This window comes from Daktulosphaira vitifoliae, unplaced genomic scaffold (genome assembly GCF_025091365.1).
Source record: "Daktulosphaira vitifoliae isolate Bord-2020 unplaced genomic scaffold, ASM2509136v1 Scaffold_1, whole genome shotgun sequence".
In the NCBI taxonomy this organism is placed as follows: Eukaryota; Metazoa; Arthropoda; class Insecta; order Hemiptera; family Phylloxeridae; genus Daktulosphaira; species Daktulosphaira vitifoliae.
This window is the reverse complement of record NW_026099572.1, coordinates 86,334,564-86,359,623: the sequence shown is the minus strand read 5'-3', so window position 1 is coordinate 86,359,623 and position 25,060 is coordinate 86,334,564. Positions and strand designations below refer to the sequence as shown.

The 25,060-nt window shown below is 27.8% G+C and overlaps 1 protein-coding gene across 4 annotated transcripts; it reads right to left on the bottom strand.

Annotated features, from left to right (window-relative positions):
* Positions 1 to 6,743: 6,743 nt before the first annotated feature.
* Positions 6,744 to 12,715, bottom strand: LOC126906713 (uncharacterized). 4 transcript variants are annotated; one of them, XR_007704315.1, is made up of 7 exons: positions 12,174 to 12,707; positions 9,264 to 9,896; positions 8,568 to 8,674; positions 8,314 to 8,478; positions 7,928 to 8,071; positions 7,446 to 7,800; positions 6,744 to 7,009 (listed from the first exon to the last, which is right to left on the bottom strand). XR_007704315.1 is itself a non-coding variant. In XM_050687471.1 (5 exons), exons 2-5 carry the CDS (start codon positions 8,590 to 8,592, stop codon positions 7,682 to 7,684), a joined length of 453 nt encoding a protein of 150 aa, XP_050543428.1. In that variant the 5' UTR covers positions 8,593 to 9,896; positions 12,174 to 12,698; the 3' UTR covers positions 7,079 to 7,681. The 4 variants fall into 4 exon arrangements, 1 of the variants encoding a protein (XP_050543428.1); XR_007704313.1 differs by having other exon boundaries at positions 8,568 to 9,896; positions 12,174 to 12,715; XR_007704314.1 differs by lacking the exon at positions 8,568 to 8,674 and having other exon boundaries at positions 12,174 to 12,702.
* Positions 12,716 to 25,060: the final 12,345 nt, after the last annotated feature.

The window sequence follows — 25,060 nt, the reverse complement described above, 5'->3', positions numbered from 1 at the left end:
TCTATTACCCCCTATTTTTTTTATTTTCTTTTGATTTATTACAAATTTTATCATAAAAATTGAAATCCTTATATATTAAAATACGATTTATTAATCTATAGTGATAGATGCTTAATATTCTAAGCGTTAAAAAACTAAAAATTATCCCATTTATTCAAACCCTATTATTAAATGTAATAAGTAAAAATAAAGTTGATGGGGATGGTATTAATAAAAAAGAACGATAATGGCATTATCCGTAAAGATATAATAAATAAAAGTACTTTGTTTCTAGTTATTACTTGATTAGTGTAGTTAGTGTGGTTTAACTGCTATTGCCTGATATATCTTGGCTGCAAATCAAGTTCCACGGTGTAGAGAGGAGAAGAAGTGCTTTAGGTTTATTGGATATTAAATAAAAAAGACAGATTATTGCATAAGCGTATATTATAAACAATTAAATAGTTATTTAACAAAAATGCATTTTAAATTATACTACAGAGTTATATTAAAGAAGAAGACACCAAGTCACAATACGAGTATTAGATAATAAGTAAACAACTGCAAAATAAAAGAATGAGCAAACTTATTACTTAAGTGTAATAGCCAGAAGAGAAAAAATAGAAGTGACTCTTTGCCGGATGTCAAAGGGCTGATCAGATCCCAGAGGGCTCTTAGGTCTGTTATATAATGAATCATAGAAATAAATTAGAAATAATCATAGAGATAATATAAGTTTTTTAATTGAAAGAAAGATGTCCTTTACAACGCGATACGAGGAGTGATTTGTATTGTATCATTGTTTGTTTAGGATATGTAAACAGACAATGACGAGTGATGTGTTGTATATTGCTAATCCATACGTGAAACTGTATGGGCTCATTTATGGCTTATTCGGTAAGGATTATGTAAACAAAATTAATCGACTGCACGCCTAAGTGACGTCAGCACATATCTGCTAAGCATAGGTGAAATGTATTGATTTCATTAAATAATATAAAAGAATATTACATACATTAACACCTCTCTTGTAAGTTACATTTTATGTTAACGAGAACGAAAAAACCTATTTAGTTTCCACTTGAACTATACAGGCTGGTAATTTGAATTATAAAATAAATTTTATTTTTAATTAATTAAATAAATAGACGAAAAAAAAGGTTTTTTAACATCATTCGATGAAAATTTCAAGATTTTAAATTTACCTATATAGAATTTGTATTTAAATAATACTAAAATAAAAACTAAGGATAATACCATTTAAATCAATGGTCATTTAAAAAGTATAATTGATGTTAATGAATTTATTCTAAAATGCATAAATGTAAACGATTAATTTTTCAAAAAATACATTTAATGCATTTTTAAAATGAGTACGAGCAATACTTAAGATAAAATCTCGTTGGAAGGTAAAAATAAAAAAAAGTAATATTTTTTTTACAAAATTTCAACTAAATTTAATCTGGTTTATTAATAATATTAATAACATATTGCATCATTTTACGTAATACAAAAAATTTAACGTACATATGTATTTATAAATATTATGTACTAGTAAATCTACTAAATAACTAGTAAATCATTGACGAGGGCAATTTATATTTTAATAAAATTTGATATTATAATTATTGTCGTTCATCAAAGAATATATTTGTACAGGGTTTCTACATATTTTCTTTTGTGCTTACAGTAAGGGATAGAAGGGCCGAGTTGGATAGATACCCAAGAAATAATGATCATTAACTAACTTATATTATATTAGCTTATACTGCCATCTATTATATATGCAAATATATGAATACAGTGAAACCTCCCCTAACGGACACATACAGTATTTGTTTGGCGTTGATAATGGTAACATTGTTTCCAAAATACGTATCCGCGACTTTTCAGTAATTTTTTTTGTGGCTTTTGAGTTTAATATTTTTAATATAGTTTTAATTTTATTTAATTTATTTGATAAAATCTAGTCTTAATGATTATTATTAGATCTATTTCAGTTAAGTAAAATTATTCCCAGAATTAATATTAAGTTTTCGCTTGTATACAACGACATAGACTATATGGATAACCATTTGATGGGAAAAATTAGGAACGTTGTACAGTTAGAATGGCTTTTTCCTTCTCGATTAACAACCATAATGTTCCACACACGTCTTCAGCATACGTAATTCCAGGAAAATATAAGTGGCCAAACCACAATCAAACTATTATTTTTAGATTGGGTTCAGCCTATGTTCATTGTGTACCAGTGGTGTAGTCCTAAAAATGTTTATGGGTATACGCCTATATAATGAATAGAGAATAACGTGGGGGGCTCCGCCCCCCACACACACCATTGCACTTTACATTTTCTACATACAATATTTCACATTATCAACAGTGATATAGTCGTAATTTGATAAATAGATAAGTTAAAAACCTAAATGAGGAAACGTGGGGAATTTCACCCCCACACTACATTTCAAAGGCCTTAACTATAACATAGTTTTGGGGGACGGAATACAAATATTGTGATATTTTAACTGTGTTAAAAATATGTATTTTCTAATTATTACATAATGCAACTAAAACTCCTAACCCTCCCAGTTGCTCCTTCCAACTTCCAAACTATTACTCGAATATTTTTACTGACACTTCTAAGTTCTTACATAAATTAAATTTCATAGTCATATAATCGATATGTGTATTATTAGATACTGTTATATTTTTTATAAATAAACAATAAACTTTATGCAGTAATAAAATAATCTTACAATCATTGTTTTCAAATCGTTAAAACATAAATGAAATAAACGTGAATAGGTACATGTTAGTACTATCTTAATTCATTATAGGTAATATATTAAATACTAGATTGGTTAGTAAACGGTTTATTACGGAAAAATACAAATTACCAATTTCAACAGCTATAGGTTAACCCAATAACTTTCAGTTTCAACTTAGTATGTGCTATATCGTTAATTTCTGATCGATGTTTTAAATTTTGTCAATAAAATTGTCGTGAAATGATAAACATTATCCTATTTATTTATNTGTCAATAAAATTGTCGTGAAATGATAAACATTATTCTATTTATTTATACACTTTGACAGTGTTTTGTTTTACATTTATATTCTAATTTTAAAATGATAATAGTCTCGAGCCATATTTGTATGTTTATAACTTCAGATATATGTTTATATGTGGTATGACTGTAGAGATTAAACAAACTGATAAGAGTTATTCAAAATTTGTGTTTTATGACAAACGTACCTATATTCGATACCTACGTATTACTTTTTATTTTATTATTTAGTCTATACTCTTTAACTATTTTATAAATACGTATATGCACTAATAAAAAAACTAACAGTGGGTATACGCCGTATACCCGCGTATACGCTCCACGACACCTCTGTTGTGTACTTATATCTACTTAGATTTCGCTGGCAATCACAATAATTAATAATAATTCTATTTGTTGACTTATATCATAATAATTTTAATCTTAAATACTATATGTTTAAATAATTTTATTTTAATTAATAATTATATTTTTGTTAAGGTTTGTAAAACCTTAACAAAGGTTGAAATGTTTACTTTATCTGGTTTTTGTTATTTCTCATGTAATGTTATTCAATTACAAGTACGATTTAATTTTTACAAGATATGGAAATGTGTTGTGAAAATTAAAGTCATAGTTTTTCGTAAGGTATTTTCTAAACAATTAGTATTTTCATTCAGTGACGTACACAAGATTATATCAAGGGAGTGTGTCACAACATATATTATTTGATCGTCTTTTTTGGAACGTCATTTAATATAAAATACATCCTTCTCAGTTTAATAAAATATAGTAGATAATAATGGTAAAAATAGTATTCTAGTTTATAGCAAGAGATGTTTGTATGCCAAAGCATTTTTAAATGCCTTTTAAATAAAAATTTAAAAAATATTATTACCTCCTTAACTAAAAAAAAAACGGTAGCACAGTGAGGCTTAGATGGGACGAGTATAGATGACAGTGATTAACATCAATATCATAAGAAACGGTTCGATGCAAATCTGTAGATAGTGTTTCATTTAGAGAAATTGGTGGATGAATACAAAAGCAACATCAACTCTTATTTCTTAAATTAGGTCCTGATTAGTAGTTCTTTGATTTTAAAATATAATATATGAATAAATACTAATTATAATTATTAAATTTAGTATGAAATTGATATTCAATAATTTAATATTGTAATTTATACGGAGAAATTATAAAAATAATAAAGAAGTTATATTTTGCTTTACTTTTACGTGTATAAAAATTTAAAGGGCTTGATAGAATATTTTTCAATGAAAACTGTTTGTAACTATAAATAAATACACTGTACTACAAGGAACTTTCATCAGAAGCAAAAATATACTTTTCTAAATCAACTTTTCGCGTTGTTTACAAATCTGCAATTAGACTTTTTCTATCACTTCTAATTTTTCATATTATTACTAATTACATATAAAATAATAATTAAAAGAAAAAAAAATTTGTTTTCAAATTATTACTTTTTAGCTTCGATGCAAAGCTGAGAAGGTATTGGTTTTACTAAGAAGTGTTTTTTTTTGTCTGTTACCACTTTTTCTTTCAATGATACGTCAAAAGATCACAAATCGTATCTAGTCGAAGACATTACCTTCAAAAATTAAATTGTTCCCTCGTTCCCCGTAAATGGGGGAAACCTACAAAAATATTATTACTTATTATTAAAAAGTAACAGGTTCTAATTTGTCTAACTGCAATGTGAAACGTCATTCGTTCTTCTTAACACATGATATTATTTTACCTAGGGTAAGTTAAACTAGATTTATAATTTATAATTTAAGTCAAGAGTGCTTTTTTGTGTCAATATTTAAGGAAAGCCTTTTTTGTATACAAGAACACATGAATATAAATTTTCCGATAAATTTAAATGTCATTGAAAAAAATTATTATAAATTAAAAAAAAAAGTATTTGAAAGTTTTCTAAATTCTTTTAAGAAGTATCTGTATTTGAGTATAAATACTCAATGGGTCAAGTATTTAAATACGTATTCTGAGTAATATTTTATAGGGTATCTGTATCTGTATTTAAAATACATTTTCATGTATCTTTATAGGTCTGTCAGCTTCGCATTAAAGCTAAATTTAAGTGTGTCATATATACTGTATACTATATATACTGTATCTATGTACTATAGATACATACAGTATACAGTGTGATTTATTAAGAATACTTATATTTTTTAAATTTTTTATAAAAAAATTTGATTTATATTTATGAGCTATAGTACATATAGTATATCAAGTTTAGTGTAGGAAAAAATTATTTCTAAGGGTAGTTTTTATGGGTAATTTTTGAAAGTTTAACGGGAACCTAAAAGTATCTCAAGTCATACTTAGTTCAAAATCAATTTCATTTTGATGAAAATTACATTCTTATTTTACATTATTAGTTTATTTAAAAAAAATATATTTTTAATAATTGTAAAGATATTACAAAACTGATATTTCAATGTTATATTTAACAATATTATTTCTAACTAAAATTATTTCTAAGTCAACCATTTGTGTATAATAAATTTATTGTCTAACGTGTGTACCTCATATTCCCTTACTATGAATCATATTTTTTTTACCGATAGATAAACATTAATACTTTTTTTGTTATTGTCATCCCATTAAAATGTACCAAAGTAGATTTATATTTAAGTTGCTAGACAATTGAACAAATTACTTGTCACTAAATAAACTACTTAAAATGGGTATTTTTTTAATAGGTTTAATTTTTCAATGATAGTAGGGCACATATAATTTTCTTACTTTACTGAATGTACAAATATTTATGTTTAATTAACTGACTATTTAATATTATTTTTTACTGTCAAATTAATTTGTATTTGAGAAAAAAACTAATATAAATATATATTATGTTTTATAAAAATTATATCCCTTTATTTTTCTATTTATTACTTTAATATAATTATAAAATTATATTATTTTAAGATACATTAAACATTATTTAAAAAAACATTTTTTATGAAATTTAATTTATGCCAAATTTTACTATTCAGTTTTGCAATTTTATTCATTTTAAATCCTAAAAATTGACATAGCAATATTACAATTAACAAAAATGCTGGATTTTGTGTTTTGAAAATTTTAATGACATTTCTGTGTATTATCTATAAAAATATAACACATTTAGTATTCTTAATTCATTTTGTGTTTACATTAAAGTATTTAATCAAGTTCAGATAGCTTTTATAGATTTATTTTATGAGCTCTTAGTTATACTAAAAAAATAATTTTTGAAATTTATTGTTATAATATACACCATGATTGTTTAATCATGACTCAAGTAATGTATTTAAAAATAAATATCATTTATTTAGAAGTTGGTTGGTATCCTACCTGCTATAACTTTCAAAAAAAAAAACTAAAATTGTTTCTATCTCTCCCCTTTCAATCTTAAAATTTTATAAACTTTAATTTTTCAAACAGAAACATATGTTTCCATTCGTTACATATATGTATGTTTAAAAATTAAAAAGTGATCTTTTTTAAGAAAATTAATGGTAGATAATAACTTTTGAAAGTTATTAACTCTTTAATATAATGACCCTACAATGATAAATATAAATTTTATTTTTATCTCTAAGTATTAATAAACCACAGTACTCCTCTGTTTTAAATAAAGTACTAATATCATTAAAAAATTACTAATGATAATTATTAACTATAAATAATTTATTAACTAATTAAAAAATGCACAACGCCAAATTAAAAATATTATAACAATAAAGTAACATGTATAGTATACAAAAAAAAATTGAAAACAAAATATTTCAAAAGAACTAAATAGTTGAATGAATATATAAATAAAAGGTATCAACAATTAATAAAGTATTTTGATTTACAATATTATGTGCAATAAATATGTGTCTATAAAGTTTTTTTTGAAGTTTTGTCTTTTAAGATGAATTGAAAAATCAGAGCAATGTATTTTGAATACTTTACAGTCTTTCCTAAATTAAAAAAAAGTTTAAAATTATGAATGGCTTAAATCAATTTCACAAATAAAATTTTTTTAAATTTTACTTACTGCGTTTTTAAAAGGAATGCGTTTCAAATTTGTAAACATGTATTATTGAAAGGAAATATAGGATAAAATTAGATTTAGACTTCTACAAAATCATACCAAATATAAAAATTAAACTGGGATATTATTAATTTTGCTTCCATTAATGACACAACAGTTTTATTATACAACCTATTATATAATCTATTTTAAAAATCAAAAGTTTTTTTTTGATTTCAGGACTGTTGTGTGCAGTATTTGAAGATGTATTTAAATTATTTACATAGTTGTCAAACTTTTCTATAAGTTCTCCAGAAATTTTGATTATTTTTTAAATAAGAAATTAGTACCTACTAGAACTATGAGTGAATATATTGACTTACTGAGTCTGGGAGATGTTGTTCTTTTGCACACAGCGGAAGACATATTTCTAAAAGGAAATGTTCAGTATGTATCGGAAGGACTACATCTAGTTTCTTCCAAATCAATCTTAACGTCTGAACAACTATATTCAGTTTTCAAAAACGAATTGGGTTTGTTACTTGTATTGCTTCCGTTAATCATGGGCTATAAGTCATCTCCTTGATTAAGTTGCACATTATAAGATGTATCTTTTTGGTCACAATTGATTTCTAATACCAAATGATTTTATCAACACATTGCTGTTGTGTACGGCATTTGTTGACAAATTTAGACCTTTATCATAGAAGAAGCTATCAAACTTTTCAATAAGTTCTTCTGAAATGTTGAATATTTTAGTATAATAGTATATTATTTATGAAAATACTATTTTTATGGCCAATTCAGTAAAATTTAAATATAATAAAACATGTTAAAAAACTAATATATAGAATATTTTATTTACTGAGTCTTGGAGATGGTGTTCTTTTGAACACAGCGGAAGACATATTTCTAAAAGGAAATGTTTGATATATATTGTAAGGACTAGATCTAGTCTTTTTCAAATCACTCTTAACGTCTGAATATCCATTTTTTTTAAATTTTAGATCTGTAAAAATAATTTAACATAAATATTTTCAATCGAGTTATAGCTAGTATTATTTATTTCCTAAATTTATTAATATTAATATTGAAAAAATAAAAACTTAGAAAAAATATTTTATTATTTTTCTAAATGGGCTCTGAAAAATAAGAAATACCACAAAGGTATTAGTTTTATCTATGTCAACAGTATATTGAATTATAAATGTATTATATACATAACAATTAAAAGATACAAATATTTCTCACCGTATCCTCGAGAAGATAATTCTACAAACGTATGTAAAGGTGTTTTCTCTGGATGAAATTCCTCCGTTTGGCTATATGAGCTGAAATATGTTGTGTCCAAACCTAAGTTATGTCTAATTCCTTTCAATATTAAGTTTACAAAAGAAAAGATGGTGACATAATAATCTACATGGAAAAAATATAGCATGCAATTAATCAAAAAGAAATGAGAATTATAGAACTATTAATTTACTACAAAGATAGATGATTATTACTTTTTATTTTTTTGAAAGCATCCATATCAAATGAAAGTTTGCAATTTGTACAGTTTTAGTAACACAAAATAAATTATCTAACTTTCCTGTACGCTCACAAAAATTTTCTAACGAAAATAAGAGAAATAATTAGCCTTTGTGTATTTATTCGATGCTAGTGGTTTACGTGGTGATACAAATAGAAATCAGATATTTGTAGCCAATAGTTAAATTCATTTGGTTACTAAACTAATTATAAAAAAAATGTAAACTGCAGAAGTTTAATTCAAAATTCCTTGAAGATAATGTAACATTAGAAACAAAACAAAAATAATTATCTAAATAAATGATCTAATTGTTTTGTGTTCTTATTTTAATCATGTTTTATTTTTTTACTTAAAACACTTAAAGAAATTATGATATTTGAATGATTAATCATAGAACAAATGATGGTCATTGTCCCACAGGATGTGATTTCATCAGAGTCTAATGATTTTTTAATCATAAGAATCACATTAAGACGGATTAAATTAAATATATCGACAATTTTTAGTGAATACTCAATTAATAATTTACTGAGCGATTCCTTAGCTAAGCCTCACAAAAAATCTTTAATAATATTTGACCTAATCATTATTTTATTTTTGTAACTATAATAGTTCTTTCTTGAGCTGTTTTACACAAAAAAATAATTTTGAACAAGTCTATCTCCCGTACCAGGCTGTCGTCATCCAGCTCCATCGGCTGCTCCTACTGTGTGTTACCCCGGCTGATGTTGATGATGGGGACTGCCAATACTATGTCCACGTATACCCCTGACGGTCTCCTCGCAATGGTGAACGGAGCCTGCGCAGCTGTTGTTATTGGTGGTGCTGATGTTGATGAGTTGATTGTTTGGGTAGTGTTGTGGTTGTGCTTACAGTTGGTGTAGGGGGAAAAGGTTCTCACCGACGACGACCCCCCAACGTCGAAGCATGTACTCACGGTATTTCTTCGTCCGGCGTTCTCGCTCGGACGGAGAATAATACCGTGAAGTCTTGCTGATCAATGGAGTAGTGTGGCCCTTGCACACTACCTTGCCATTGGAGGTGCGGGGGAGGGAGTTCAGCACGTTTTGCATTACGCGCCCGCCTCCTCATGACCTATTCGCACACCCTGTTCATAGTGGTGCGGGCCACCGGGTTACGCTATACCTCAGGTAGGAGGGCACCAGCAGCATCCTCTGCCGAACACAAAACGCAGGGGAGGGGATCCACTGGGAGGCCCACCGTGCCCGCCAACTAGCTAACCAATCGGCGGACTTCCTCGACGGATAGGGCGGCGGGTGAGTTGTTGTTGGTGTTACTCATGCTGAAAAATAACAAAAAAAAAAACTATTAATGTTGACTTTTCATACATGAATTTTCCTTGGTAGGGACTGGTTCGTTAAGAACACACCTTTGCCGAGGTGTTCGGCTAGTGTAACGGGGCCTCACCACTTCGGCGCAAAACTAGCACAAAATTGTTTGTTCGCGTTCGATAGGTAATGCGCTTTGTAGCAAACAACGTCGCCGACCGCGTATTTTGTTTTGACGTAACTGGGCGGCGGTGTTATTTTTGTGCTGGTGATTTGTCGTTAGTGCTCTAAACGGTCGTCGTTGATAGCAGCGGGTGCTACCGGTTGTACTAGCTGAAGTAGCCAGTCACCCGGTTTCTTACATTCTCTACCTAATACGAGTATGGACGGTGAGACGAGCAACCGGTCGTCTCGTTACGCCTATTGCGTAGAGCGAACAACAAGGGCGGTAGTTTTATGTCCCAAGATGTGTGACTCGACTCAGTTAATAGAGCGCAAAGTCTTTTTTTTAACTCTTGGTTTTTGCGTTTTACCGAGTTAGCCCGTGGGTGGTATATCGGTATAGTCCAGGCCTCTGCCCCCCACCGATTGATCGGGTCGATCATTTCTTTGGACACGAGCGCACGGCCGTTGTCGCTTAAAATTACTCGCGCGAAACCGTAGCGTGAAAAGAACTTCCTTTCTAACACATCTACAATCGTTTTCGTTGTAGGCGCGCCTATGGGGTACGCTTCGGTCCACCTACTGAAGCAGTTCGTTACCACTAATAGGTTCGTGTTGCTCCTTGGTGTTCTAGGATACCAAGTGTTCGTCGGTTTGTAGGCAGAATGTTTTTGGGTAGTTGGTGGGAGAGAGTAGTGGTGAGTCGCATATCGTCGATTTAATGTGCTCGAAAGCGTGTTGTTGTGGTTTTCCCCTTTCTTTAATAAGTGGGTGAGGGGGTCGATGCTGTCAGCGTAATTATCGACAAACTAACTATACCAGTTGCATATCCCTAAACATTTTCGTATATCCCATACATTGCGTGGGACTGGAATATCGCGTATGGACTGTAATTTTTCAAGCTCTTTGTCTACCCAACCCGGTGTCCCAAAAAAAGAAATTTCAGAATACCCGATCTTACACTTTTTAGTGTGGCATGTTAGGCCATGACGCATTAGGCGTTCTAGAACCTTGCTAAGGTGGTCTAGATGTGTTTCGACACTGTCCGGAAAAATTAAAATATCGTCCGGATAGACCTGAACAAAGTCATCAATGTACCCCCTAAGTACTTCGTTCATTAAACGTACGAAAGTCATGGGTGCATTTTTAAGTCCGAACGGAAGCACACGAAACTGAAATAAGCCCTTTTTTTGTTCTGAACGCGGTGTATTTGCGTACGTTTTGCTTTAAAGAGCATTGCCAGTAACCCGATTTTAAGTAGAGTGTAACGATCGTTGTACTATGATAATGTATATGATTACCCTACCGGCCTAGTGGTTTTATCGAAACAATTCAACGAGTGTGTTCGCGGCGTTGTACGGCTCAAGGTCATCGGTGCGCGCGTATGTATAGATAACGTAATCGCCAGAAATCCACTTGTACAGTGTTTAAAAATACACTGAAGGTGGGAATTGTAATATAGGTCATTATTTTGTAAAACTGAAAATAAAGCATTTTTGTAATGTTTGGTTTAATTGTAATTTCTTGATCTATTATTACAAAACATAATATAGTCTATTATTTGAAAACCAAGAAGTAGAACACTTTTTTAATGTATAATGATTAATTGTAATTCCCCGAATTATTGTAACTAGACCAGGAAGTAAATATTTATAAACATTTTTGAAAATGATTGCATTATGAATTTTATAAAAAAGAAAAACAAAATATTTTAGTATATAAGACGAAATGGAATGAATTGAAAAGGAAAGAGAAGACCTCGGGAGTAACGAAGGTTTGGTTATTTTGGGTATTATTTATTTATCCTGTTTCGAGTGTATCATTATTTTATATGTTTTACTTTGATTATATCTTTATTAATTACTTTTGCGTTATTATTGAACTATTATAACTATAAGTTAGAACAAAAATTTTTATTCTAATACTAAATCAAAAAACGATTTAACAGAATATACTATTCGCGCAGTAGAGAGTATCTATAAGACCAGGCGGGAAATTCACAGTTGTCATCAGTGAACTAAAAGTTAAAAATATCCGTAGTACGGGAAGGGTGAGGAAAATATCGCTTAAAAAAAAAAAAAATTCAAAATTTATGTAACTAATATAAAATGTCAGCAGTATTCTCTTACCTTTTTAATAAGTTATTCTGGTTTTGATTCTTTGCCGAGGAGCCAGTTGTTATGGGTGGAGTTGAATAACTTGGGCGACACTAAGTTTTTAAAATAACAGTTGGCGTGAACCGCATATTTAGCACAATACAAAAACAATACATTCAATAAAAAGAACAACATTATATTGCCAATAGCACTAGATGATAGTATCACACAGTAATAACAATAGTAACCGTAGTGGGAAGTATCCCGAATGCTACAAACTAGAAACATAGTTTCAAACTACATAAATAGGAAGTGTCACGGAGAAGACTGATAACCGTATCATTGCGGTGGGTATTCGACGCTAGGCATTTGTTGGACTTTACACCTCGACGATAACGCGTGTGTGTAACGGTCCGGTTTACAGTGGGGCGGCGTCTGAGAAAGAGCTGACACGACCGCGGTGTGTCAAACGGGTGACAACGCCATGGCAGTGTCAAATCTCACAGTTTTATCTTTGCTAATTTTAGTTTGTTAAGTTTTTTAAACTTTATTATTGAGATTATTTTCAGTTTAAATAGCATATACAATGAATAAAATGTATTATTTATTTTATTTCGTCGACTTAAAAGTATTTGTGGATTTATTAACGATTCAAATCTATAGATAAGGTTTAATTTTAAAAAATTGGTAGATTATTCCAAAAGCTACATGATCTATTTCCTTATTTATATTCTTAATACAAGTTTTATGATATAAGTGTAATATATTAATAAATATATATATATATATAAATATAAAAAGGAAAATAGTCTTATTAAAAAAAAAATATATATCGAATAAATATAAATAGTATTTGTCATAAAAATAATGTATTGATCCATACATTTTTCAAAAAGTTATGAAAAAAAATTTAAAGTTAAAAATATTAAAAAATTATTTACATAAATCGTATTTTTTTATTTACTTTGATGTCCGTTTTCACCATAAAAACAAAAGAAAGTTCGACATTTTTTTTTTTTAATATTAAAGTATATTATATAAGCTTTAATTTAAGATATATATAAAAGTGTCAGTATTTCCGGAAATCTTTAAAAAATTAAGTTGAAAAAGTTCTACTTTCTTTTTGCATTTTTAAGTTTTGAACCTCTTCTGTAAAAAAGGAAATGGTCAGATTTAAAAAAAAAGTATGTTGAATGAAAGAAATATATAAATAGTATTTCTTATGAAAATATTGAATTAATCCATACTTTTTTAAAAAGTTATAGTAATATAAAATTAAAAATGTAAATTATAAAATCGAGAATTTTACAAACAAAAATAGCATACGGTAGCCATTTTCACCATGAAGACAAAAAAAGTCCAACATTTTTTTTCTCCATAATAAAGTATATTAGCTTTAATTTAAGATATATATATATATATATATAAGTGTCAGTGTTTCCGGAACATTTTCAAAAGTCAAGTTGAAAAAGTAAATTTTTTGTGAAAAAGTTGTCATTTTGAATCCCCCCTGTGGGCTGGTAAAGGGTTAAATTTATAAAAAATATATACCAAATGATAGGTAAAGACATCAAGCATCTATAAAAAAAAAATTATATTGATGTGGTCATTTTTAAAAAAATTATGGCAGTATTAAGTAAAAAAAATTGAAAAAATGTTGAAAATTAGTGATTTTTAAATTTGGTATTTTTTTTGGACATTTCCCCCATTTACGGGGAACAAGGGGAATTTTTTCAATTTTTGAGGGTAATGTCTTCGACTAGATACGATTTGTGATCTTGATGTATCGTTGAAAGAAATCGGTTCGGTGAGAGCTGAGGAAAAGTGGTTACAGACACAAAAAAAAAAGGCATCATGGTAAAATTAATACTTTTTCAGTTTCGCATTGAAGCTATTATTAATTTGTATTAATGAAAATTGAAGACGTTCGTGTAAATTTTACAATAATTCACCACCATTATTAAAATTAAATTTCAATCTTTTCATCTATATAATTTCAAGATATTTTAGCTAAGATTATAAACAAACTATAATACACATATTAATTACTGTTTATATACAACAGTCTATAAAGATTAGGTGGGTACTTAAATTTATACCAAGTTTACCTGGTGGGAAATGATTCAGCGGTTATATCTAATGTTCGTTTTATCCTAAAGAACTAAGATTAGTTATATTACTTGTACTAAATGGTATTACATCAATTTTAGCAGAAATTATTTGTTAATACAATGTAATTAATTTTTAAAAACATACAAAAAAGTTTCTCCATAAATTTACAGGAAAAAGCATTGTAAAAATATTAAGGTAACAGTTTATGATACAGCTCGAGATATTATAAAGTAAGACAACCTAACCAATCATTACTTCATAGATATGTTATTCAATTAATTATTAAATTGTGGCATTTGAATTTTTTTTAATTGCAATTTGTTCAAGTGAATGAAAAACATTTAAATGATATCTTATGCATATCAAAATTTAACGTGTTATATTTTAAAATGAAATCTAAATACTTATCTATATGTGTTTTTATCTAAAACTAGAAAACTATAATAGTTTTTGTAAATCTTGTTTGTCTAAAAACTATATTCCCGGCTTTAAATCTAGCATTTAAAATTTGACTATAGTAGGGATTAACCGATTATTAAGGATTAAACATACCTTCTTAATTAATAATAAAATAGTATAAACTTGTAATAGTGTTCAATCATATTTTATGTGTTAAAACCAATAAAAATAAGTATAACATCTAAAACGGGACCGATACAATAAGAAAAAGACATATTAATGTATAACTACAAACTGCAACATAATATAACATAACATATTTGGTTATTATATTATAATATAATACAATAACCAAATATGGTTCAATGTATAAATACTTAAAATTTACAATTAGAATATATTGCAGTATAAAAAATAATTGTATTATATACAAAAAATCATTTTAATTTGATTATCAAAAAAAGTTAGTCTTACTTTTTGTAGATTAAAATAGTTATATTATCAATATTTTTATTTAACTAAAGAGCTCCTATCAAAAATCTTTTTTTTTTCTAATTGGTACATTTTTAGCTACATTTTGTTTTATTCACATAAAATAATAATTAAAAAAATTTGTATCAGATTTTAGTATCATGATAGCAATTTGTGAAATTTTTTTAATGATTCCGTAAAGTTTCACTTTTGATGTGGACTTTGAAAGTTGAGTTTTACAGAATTTTAAAATTATATTATGTTTTAATATTTATATTATATTGATTATATAATGGATATTACTACACATTTTATTGTTAAACATATCACTTTTTATGTATTTTGTATGGAAAATAATATTCTAACTATAACGATATACTTTTAATTATTAGTGTATTTCGTTATTATAGGGATTTGCAACACAGATTTGTCTTGAATATCTAAAAGTATTTTATTAAAAAAAAATTCAGTTATTATTCATAATAATGGGACTTTAATTGAGAAAAACTAGCTTTAATTATTTTAAAATAATTTTAAGAAGTATTAATTGAAAATATATTATATATCAGTATACTTTAGTTGGGACAAATATAAATTATCACTACAAATAGAACATAATTGTAAATACCAAAAATCAAACACTTCATTTTATAAAATATTTCATTTTAAAAACATACTTAATGAAAAAAAAATAAAAACTAAAAATTCTTCTTATTTTTTCTCGTCTTAATCCTAACTACTTATGGTAGGCCAAAAAATCACCAAAAATTTAAAAAAAAAGGTCTGCTCACCTTAACTAAAATGTATTAAATAGACAATATTAAATAATAAAAACTTCTTCTACCTTAAAATTTGTATCAACACTGGAAGGTATAATTTTCTCAGTTCATCTCTCGTTCAGTCATGCATAATTATAATATCAATTAAATAAATTATTAATTTTAACATTATAATTAGTATTTAATTAAACACTCTAATTGTAAATATTCTATATATAATATATTATTTAATTAAATAGTCTAATATAAATAATTATTCATTGATTTCAAATCGGAATTGCCTTTCTCAAAGCGTATATAACAATAAATGTAAAATCGTCATTTATTAGTAGTTCTATGAGTTGTCTTTGTTTGTAAGTTTCCGCGAAAAATAACCATCGTCAAATTTTCATCGGTCCAGGCAACGAAAGCACAAGACAATCAAACCCAACCTGGAACAGATTTTCGCGGGACACAATCACATGACTTCTTCAAAAATATATTTCTTTCCTTTGACATACTTTTTTTTTTAATTGGACCATTTCCCTTTATACAGAGAAGTTCAAACCTTTAAAAATGCGTATAGAAAGTAGAAAGACTTAGTCAAAGTTCCGACGAAGGGTAATAAATTTTCAGATGGGTATGAGGGCCCTTATGTTATTTTGAAGAAAATAGTTCCATTTAGTTACTTAATAACAATGCAAAAAATAATATATTGGTCAAGTCACCAGTTCACGTAGACCAGTTAGAACCGTTTATTTCTAGAATATAAAATCCCATCAAATCTCGAGTCAGGTCTAGCACTAAAATAGTAAAATATGTATAATAAGGAGATGATGATATAATAAAAATGTAATAATTTTTAGAAAGTATAAGAATTATAAGGTGCATATGTAATAAACCAAAAATAAAATTAAAAATATTAAAAGGTGCGGACAAGGTAGGGTAAAATTATAAATAAAAAAATAAAAAGGGAACAGACAAGGTGGGGTAGGGTAGTGGAATATTAAATATTTTTTTGGTATTTATATAATTTGTTATTAATGGTTTATTACGCAATAGATTGATGGAGATTCGAAAGCATAGGTTAAATTGTACTTACCTTGCATCCTATGTAATGCAATAATATTTCAAGTAATCCAATGTCGTACACTAACATGTGGGGACGGCGGCATATTTCGACTGATTCGCTCGAGCATGTTGGAAATATGTCGTTGTTCTATTGATATACGCGACAGCGACCTTTCTAATTCAGTCATACGTGCTTCAATTCGCGCGTTATACGAGGTGTCGCGAATGTTCTGTCGGATCGCCCCAATTTGCTCTGCCACGTGCGCTATCGAGCGGGCAACCTATACGTCCACAACGTACGACGCGCCTAGTTTTCCGCTTGTGCGCGTAATTTCTCCCGGTTGTTCGGCATCAGATTCATCGTCTGATGTGCGTAGCGCGAAGTTCACCGGATGTTCCTCCGGTAAAGGCGCTACGACGTGCCGCTGGTTGTTTGCGTTGATCTCTTCTTCGCTGACACGGTCCGTAGAGTTGTCGAAAACCCCCACTTCGGGTTCGTTGACCGGAATTTTGCTATCGAGCGGGGTTTGGAGCGGTAAAATTTCGGTAGCTGGGTTCCTCCCTTCGCTACGAAGGTTTTCTTCTAGCATAATTAGCATGTTGGGTTTCGTCGCGTAGCATGATAGCTGTCTAAAAGTGCATTCGCGCACAGTTCAGCGCAATTCATTTGTGCTAAAGATTTCCTCGACATATTCACCGTGAATATTATGTTTATTGACAAACCTTAATGTAGCTACGTTAATAGCGGAGATAAACAATATCTACGTGTACGGTCAAATTTGCTACTGCTGCAGAAAAACAAGTATTGCTATTTGTTGTAGTCTACCGCGATAAAATGGTACGGGGCCGCCGTTTATGATATGGCACCGAGTGAACAATAATAATAACGGTTACCTGGGAATCGGCTGCTTTGACAATGTCAGACGAAAATATACTATTTTTAACACGCTTCTATTAGTTTCNAGTTCAGCGCAATTCATTTGTGCTAAAGATTTCCTCGACATATTCACCGTAAATATTATGTTTATTGACAAACCTTAATGTAGCTACGTTAATAACGGAGATAAACAATATCTACGTGTACGGTCAAATTTGCTACTGCTGCAGAAAAACAAGTATTGCTATTTGTTGTAGTCTACCGCGATAAAATGGTACGGGGCCGCCGTTTGTGATATGGCACCGAGTGAACAATAATAATAACGGTTACCTGGGAATCGGCTGCTTTGACAATGTCAGACGAAAATATACTATTTTTATCTATCAAAAGACTGTAACTAGCTATATAAAGGCACAGGTAAAATGTGATTTTACCAAGTCGCACCCGAACACAAACTTAAATCGAAGAAAAGGTACACTACAAAACTCTAACCAGTTACGGTGTACATCGGAAACGGAACAGAAAGCATTATCGGTAATGCATGTTCGGCGTCGGCGGCTCTGTCATTGTGTCAAGGGCGGGAAGACACCTGATGACAACCGATTGTCATATTTATAAGTGGACGGCTGATATCGAGAGAGACTCGGGTGAGCGCCAGCCTAGAGCGTAGTGCGGTGCCGTGTTAACATGAATGTTACATAATGTAGACAGAGAACAACACTTTGCTATAGCCCAATTTTAGCGTTCAATAAATATTTATAAGTAGCTCTAAGCAACTTTTCTCAGGAAACAGTATATCTTGTACACACGATAATGCCGTTTATATATCTAAGGGATATTATTATTGTAATAGATGAGATCAAATAGATGTATTACATAAAAAACCTACTTGAACAGTTATCGTTTTATATTATTTGTTTTAGAGTAATATCATTTTTTCTATTGTTTAATTAAAATTATTTTTTTTTGAAATTGTATAAACCTATCTTATTAAGCTATAAAACTAAAAGACAATCAAATATCCTATTAAGTATTTTGGTAATGGAAATTTTTTTTTAGTTTTATTTTATAGTTATATAGAATTTACAATAAGTACGCACAAGTTTTTTTTTCTAAAAAATTACCCTTAATTAACTCAGTGAAAGACAAAGTAAATTTTCTGCATCATTGTTTTCAATTATTTTAGTAGTTTCCTGTATATACAAAAAACTCTTATTCAGACAAAGCTAATTCAAAAACATGTTGCGTGTAATAATACGCCATGACTCATTAATATGCTTTTGGATCCAAATACTAACTATATACTTAACGTTTACGATTAAATATATTATTTATATATAGTGTACACAGTACAGTATGATATATTTTGAAATGGTATTCAACAAAATTATTTAATAATATTTAGTTAAACATTTGGCCATTAGAAAAAAACTATAATTAATTAAAAAAATTCTAAAAATTAAGTAAAATTAAAACTATATTAAATGAATAATATTTTTAATATAGTTTTAATTTTACTTAATTAATTAGCCACAAGTGATCAATTTTTATTATATAAATTCTAAAAATAAAAATAGTTTTTAAAGTAACTATGCCGCGCTCATTATCACGCGATTAAGAGATAGCAATAATAATAATGATAATAAAATAATGATAAAGCAATAACGATAATAGTCGCCGACCAATGCAATAAACAGTTATGTTCGAATCTACGTACGCGTTCGTACAAATCGACGGCTTACATTAAATTATAATAAAAATGATACAGTCAACTACTTTAATATTCGCATTTACGAATTATTTATTTATTTATTTATTTATTATACGTATTGAACCAGTTCACAACACTTACTAATTATAAACTAAACAGTTAAACAAATTATTTTGTTAGTGTTATTATGTAGGAGAAAAAAAGCAAACTGATACCCTTTAGTTTTAATTAAATGTTTAAAATAAAAATCATAAAAATTTTAAAATTTGGTAAAAAACTTCTTGATGTATTAAAATGATATGGCAAAGTGGATCATTCAGTCACCGCTTTAGCGCTAATGTTCAGCTGCGATGATTGTTGTTAATTACCGAACGGGTAACTATACGAGAACTTTAACACACACTTTGCCTCCATACTGGTTCTCTGAACCATAATGAGGTTGCGGCAGGTCAACAGCCGGTGTAAATACTTGTCAAATCAATAAGGTAAAGCTAACCCCAGATGGTTGAGACAGAGGCTAAAGTGATGATGATGACTTCTTGATATATTAAACAATTGAAAAATGTTTTGTATATTCCTGTTTATTATTTTAAGAATAAAGAATTTATGAAAAAACAAGCATTTTTCAAATATGACAAGTTGACATATATATAATAAACATTATAAACTCACAAAATCTTATTATATATATATATATAAATATCCTAATTAAGGGGTAGTCATTTCTTCCATTAAAAAATATTTTAATTCTAATCGATTTTGCCTCATACTTCATAGTAAAAACCGTAGTAAGAAAACGTAAGTTAAATTAAAGTATATATGTATTAGGGTGTCCCTTATTTATAAAATTTAAAAATTACAAAGTGCCACCCCCTAGAATTATTCAAATACATGAAAAAATAAATTGTACAAAATTTGATGACGATTGGTCAACTCTAAGACGTGCCCCAAGGGGGTTAAAAATAACCCCTAAGGGTGATTTTTTAGTTTTTTATGTCTATCTCAAAAACTTTAGCTTTTTCGAAAATGTTTATTTGGACTATTTTGTAAGTATACAATTTTTCTATAAAAAGTATATTTACAAAAATTTTCGAAAAGTTCTTATTTAGCCCTGAAAAAATAAAAACGTATATGTGCTATTCTTACCATTAAAATTGTTAGTTTATAAATCGTTCACTGTAAAAATATAAAAAAAATTAATTTAATCGTTGTTTTTAATTTAATTTTCTATACATTTTTAATTCGATATTTTTTCTATTTTTTACTATTCAAAACCTACAATTTTTTTTAATTTTAATTTAGAAAAAACACATTAGAGTAAAATTAATACCGTCTCAGTTTCACATTGAAGCTAAAATAATGTTAACTTACAAATTTATATACAACCAGAAACTGTTTACAAAAAAAAAAAAAACGTACTAAAAAAATTTACTACATATTTTAAATATTTTTTAAAATTCTTGTCATAATGTGCTTTTATTGCAAATAGGAAAACAACGCCGGTATTCTGTAACAATTTGTAATAGGTATTGTTTTTGTGCTGCGTCTTTTGTTAAAATATTATTATACTCTTCTATAAGTTTCACGCCCCTCTCTGCCAAACCATTTATAACTTTTAAAATATTTACTATTATTTTTCCTCAGATATATTGACTGTTATCTTTCCATAACAAAGGATTGATATTTAAAAAATCTGTTTCAATGTCATATCTTTCAAACATTTTTTTTAACTCAGTTGAAATAAAATCATTTATACTTTTATTTTTTAAATCATAAATTTCATTTACTCCTACTACTATACGTTTGTTTGTACATGGATCTTCTTAAACACAATAATGAACAAAAAATACTAGTATTATTGTGATAAAAGCGTGGGTGCTTTGTGCCATATTTTTTGTGTATTGAGCGTCCGACGCTTAAACAAAATATATAACTAAGAGGTTTTACCTTAACAAATAGGAAACACAAAAGTTAAAAAATCACCCATAATGTATCAAGATATTTTATTAAAAGTAAAAATTATTAACAATCGTAAAATTTTCTAACTTATTTACTATCAATACAGTTGTAAAAAATGTTGACTAAATTTACTAATCTAAGTAATGAAAAAATGTTAATTATAAAACTAATCCATCAACAATTAATATTCTTATTTAACTTGAATTCTAAACTTGCCACTTAAATAAAATATCAGTTGTTCAAAATTTTAGCAAACAGTAAAAAATACCATAGAAATTAGAAGATTCTTTAAATATTCATTCATTTTGAAAATATACTTGAACTGTGAATTTAAAATTGGTATGATATTATCTGCTATTTTTCGCTTGAATAACAAAATTTAAAAATACTATATTTGATAATAACATAATAATATTACAACAATCAGTTTGTAAATGGTTATCGGTTAATCAACTACGACCAATTATTGCATTGCCTACGGTTAGGGTTGTTTCACTTACAGATAAATTATAATTGAATTCAGGCACTAATAAATGATGCGGCTCGTGATGAGTTTTAATGTAGATAACTATTTTAAATGTCTCGACTTAAGTGAATGCTCCCGCTGTTAATTTAATTATACACTTACATGCTAAATTTTCCTTAAATGTAGTATACAGAGCAATACAACCATATGTGAAACTAAGGAAGTGGCTTAGTCTTTTAAAAATTGAGAAAATTATGTTTATTGTTATTTAAATTATTTTTAAAATGGGGAAAGATGCATTTAACCCTTTTTAAATATTCTTTATAGTAGCATCTATGAATTAAAATCTTGAAATTTTTATTAGACTTTAGACAAAAAATATAATAAATGCATCATGGTAAAATTAATACCTTTTCAGATTTGCATCGCAGCTAAAATATAACTTAATGAAGTATTAAAAATAATCTTAAGTCTGCACAGGTTAACTACTTAAGGTTAGTTTCAGCATGAGTATATAAGTAAAAATCGAAAAATGATGCGTCACAGAAACTACTTTATAGTCTTTAATTTACCTCAAACTATCTTTTAACTGTCAATAGATCAGCTGTAATATTAGAAAATATATGGACAAGTTACTTTAACCTGAGTTAAAAATAATTATTAGTTGATAGTTGAAAAGTAGACTACAATTCTTATAGAAATAAGTTTGTAAACGTTGTTTGCGTATTGAATTATAATGTTGTAATGACCACTGGTAATTTTAAATACGTTTTGGCGGTCATAGATAAAAGTGATCACTTTAATAAATACATAACTGTATTTTAGATACCAATGCTAAAACTTTTATAGGAAAAAGTCCGAAAACATTATGATATGCATTGACCGATAATGCAATATTCTATAACTACCCTAATAAAAGATCGCTTATAAGAGAGCAATTTTTAAAATGTCCATATAAGTTATTTTTACATGCTTTAATAAAAAAATTTTTTTTCTAAATAAATTTACAGGTAATTTACAATTGATATCATCTTTATAAAATTAATTTTATAAAAATGATCATAGCAAAATCTGTCTTTAAATAGGAAACTTTTCTAACCTTAAAATGACGATTATTTAAAAATGGTTTAACATAAAAAGATATTTTTACAATAATTTTTAGCTTCGATGCAAAACTGAGAAGGTATTAATTTTACCATGATGTGTTTATTTATTTATTTTTTTTTTATGTCTGTTGCCACATTTTCTCAGCTCTCACTGGACCGATTTCTTTCAACAATATGTCAAAGGATCACAAATCGTATCTAGTTAAAGACATTACCCTTTAAAATTTAAAAATTTTCCCTCGTTCCCCGCAAATGGGGGAAATATCCAAAAAAATTACAAATTTAAAAATCAGTAAATTTTGTCATTTTTTTCACTTTTTTTTCTTAAAACTTCTATAACTTTTTCAAAAATCAACAAATTAACATATTTTTTTTTATACGAAAACCTTAGATATTTTTCTTTCATTTGATATCATTTTTTTTGAAAAATTAACACTTCACCTCACATCGGGAGGATTCAAATAGCAACTAACTTTTTCAACTTAATTTTTGAAAATATTCCGGAAATACTGCGTCCTTTAAACATATATCAAATTAAAGCTACTTTTATGTACTATAAAATGAAAAAAAAAAATTTGTCCCGACGATCTATCTTCTATGCACAAAAGGCTACCGTATTCAAAAATATGCTATTTTTTTTATTAAAATTCTGGGTTTTGTATTTTATTTTATTTTAAAATATCTTATTAGGGGAATAAACTGGCTTTCATGAATATTATATAATTTAATTGACATAGAATAAAGGTCATAAGACATAAGAAATTAAACTTATTAAATTTTTTTTACTTTTTTATTTATATACTAAATTTAATAATTATAATTAGTATTTATTCATATATTATATTTTAAAATCAAAGAACTACAAATCAGGATATAATTAAAGAAATAAGAGTTGATGTTGCTTTTAGAATTNATATAATTAAAGAAATAAGAGTTGATGTTGCTTTTGGAATTATCCACCAATTTCTCTAAATGAAACACTATCTACAGATTTGCATCGAAGCGTTTCTTATGATAGTGATTTTAATCACTGTCAGATATCATCTATACTTGTCCCATCTATGCCTCGTCCACACTGTGCCTCGACNATCTATACTGGACACAACTATGCAACGTCTCCACTATGCCGAGACCCCACTGTGCTGGGTTTTTTTAAAATTGAATTCTCTATTCAAATGAGTAAGAAAAATAGGGGTTGTCATTTATATTTCTTAATTTAGGATAGATTTTTACCCTTTTACATTAGGGTTGAACTTTAATTTTAATCGTAAAAGATTCATTTAATTAATCAATTAGCCTCTAAAAAAAAAATTATTAAAAAAATCAATAGCTCTAAAAAATTGGTGTTTCCGAACTTATTGAACAACTATATATAACAGATAACAATAAAAAAAAAAATTCCTTTTCACTCTCTAAGTTTTTTTAAGTAAGAAAGATATTCGTAAATAATAGTTACTACATAGTTAAATTTAGTTTCCATTTAAACATTTACATAGAAGACAATGACATTTTCAACTTTTACTTAGCGTTTCAACATTTTTATTTAGACGTTTTTTGCTGAATTCAAATGTCAATTGAATACGAATTATAATATAATGAAACCAAATCGATTAATTTTATTATTTTTTCTGGTATGCAGTAAATTGAACACGAATTATAATAAAATGAAACCAAATCGATTAATTTTATTATTTTTTCTGGTATGCAGTAAATTGAACACGAATTATAATAAAATGAAACCAAATCGATTAATTTTATTATTTTTTCTGGTATGCAGTAAATTGAACACGAATTATAATAAAATGAAACCAAATCGATTAATTTTATTATTTTTTCTGGTATGCAGTAAATTGAACACGAATTATAATAAAATGAAACCAAATCGATTAATTTTATTATTTTTTCTGGTATGCAGTAAATTGAACACGAATTATAATAAAATGAAACCAAATCGATTAATTTTATTATTTTTTCTGGTATGCAGTAAATT

Excerpts from the sequence above, each read along its gene's own strand:
- LOC126906713 (XM_050687471.1), bottom strand. The coding sequence starts at position 8,592 with ATGGATGCTTTCAAAAAAATAAAAA. Across the intron at positions 8,072-8,313 it reads ATTATCTTCTCGAGGATACG|ATCTAAAATTTAAAAAAAAT; the intron begins GTGAGAAATATT and ends TTATTTTTACAG. Across the intron at positions 7,801-7,927 it reads AACACCATCTCCAAGACTCA|AAGAACTTATTGAAAAGTTT; the intron begins GTAAATAAAATA and ends TCAACATTTCAG.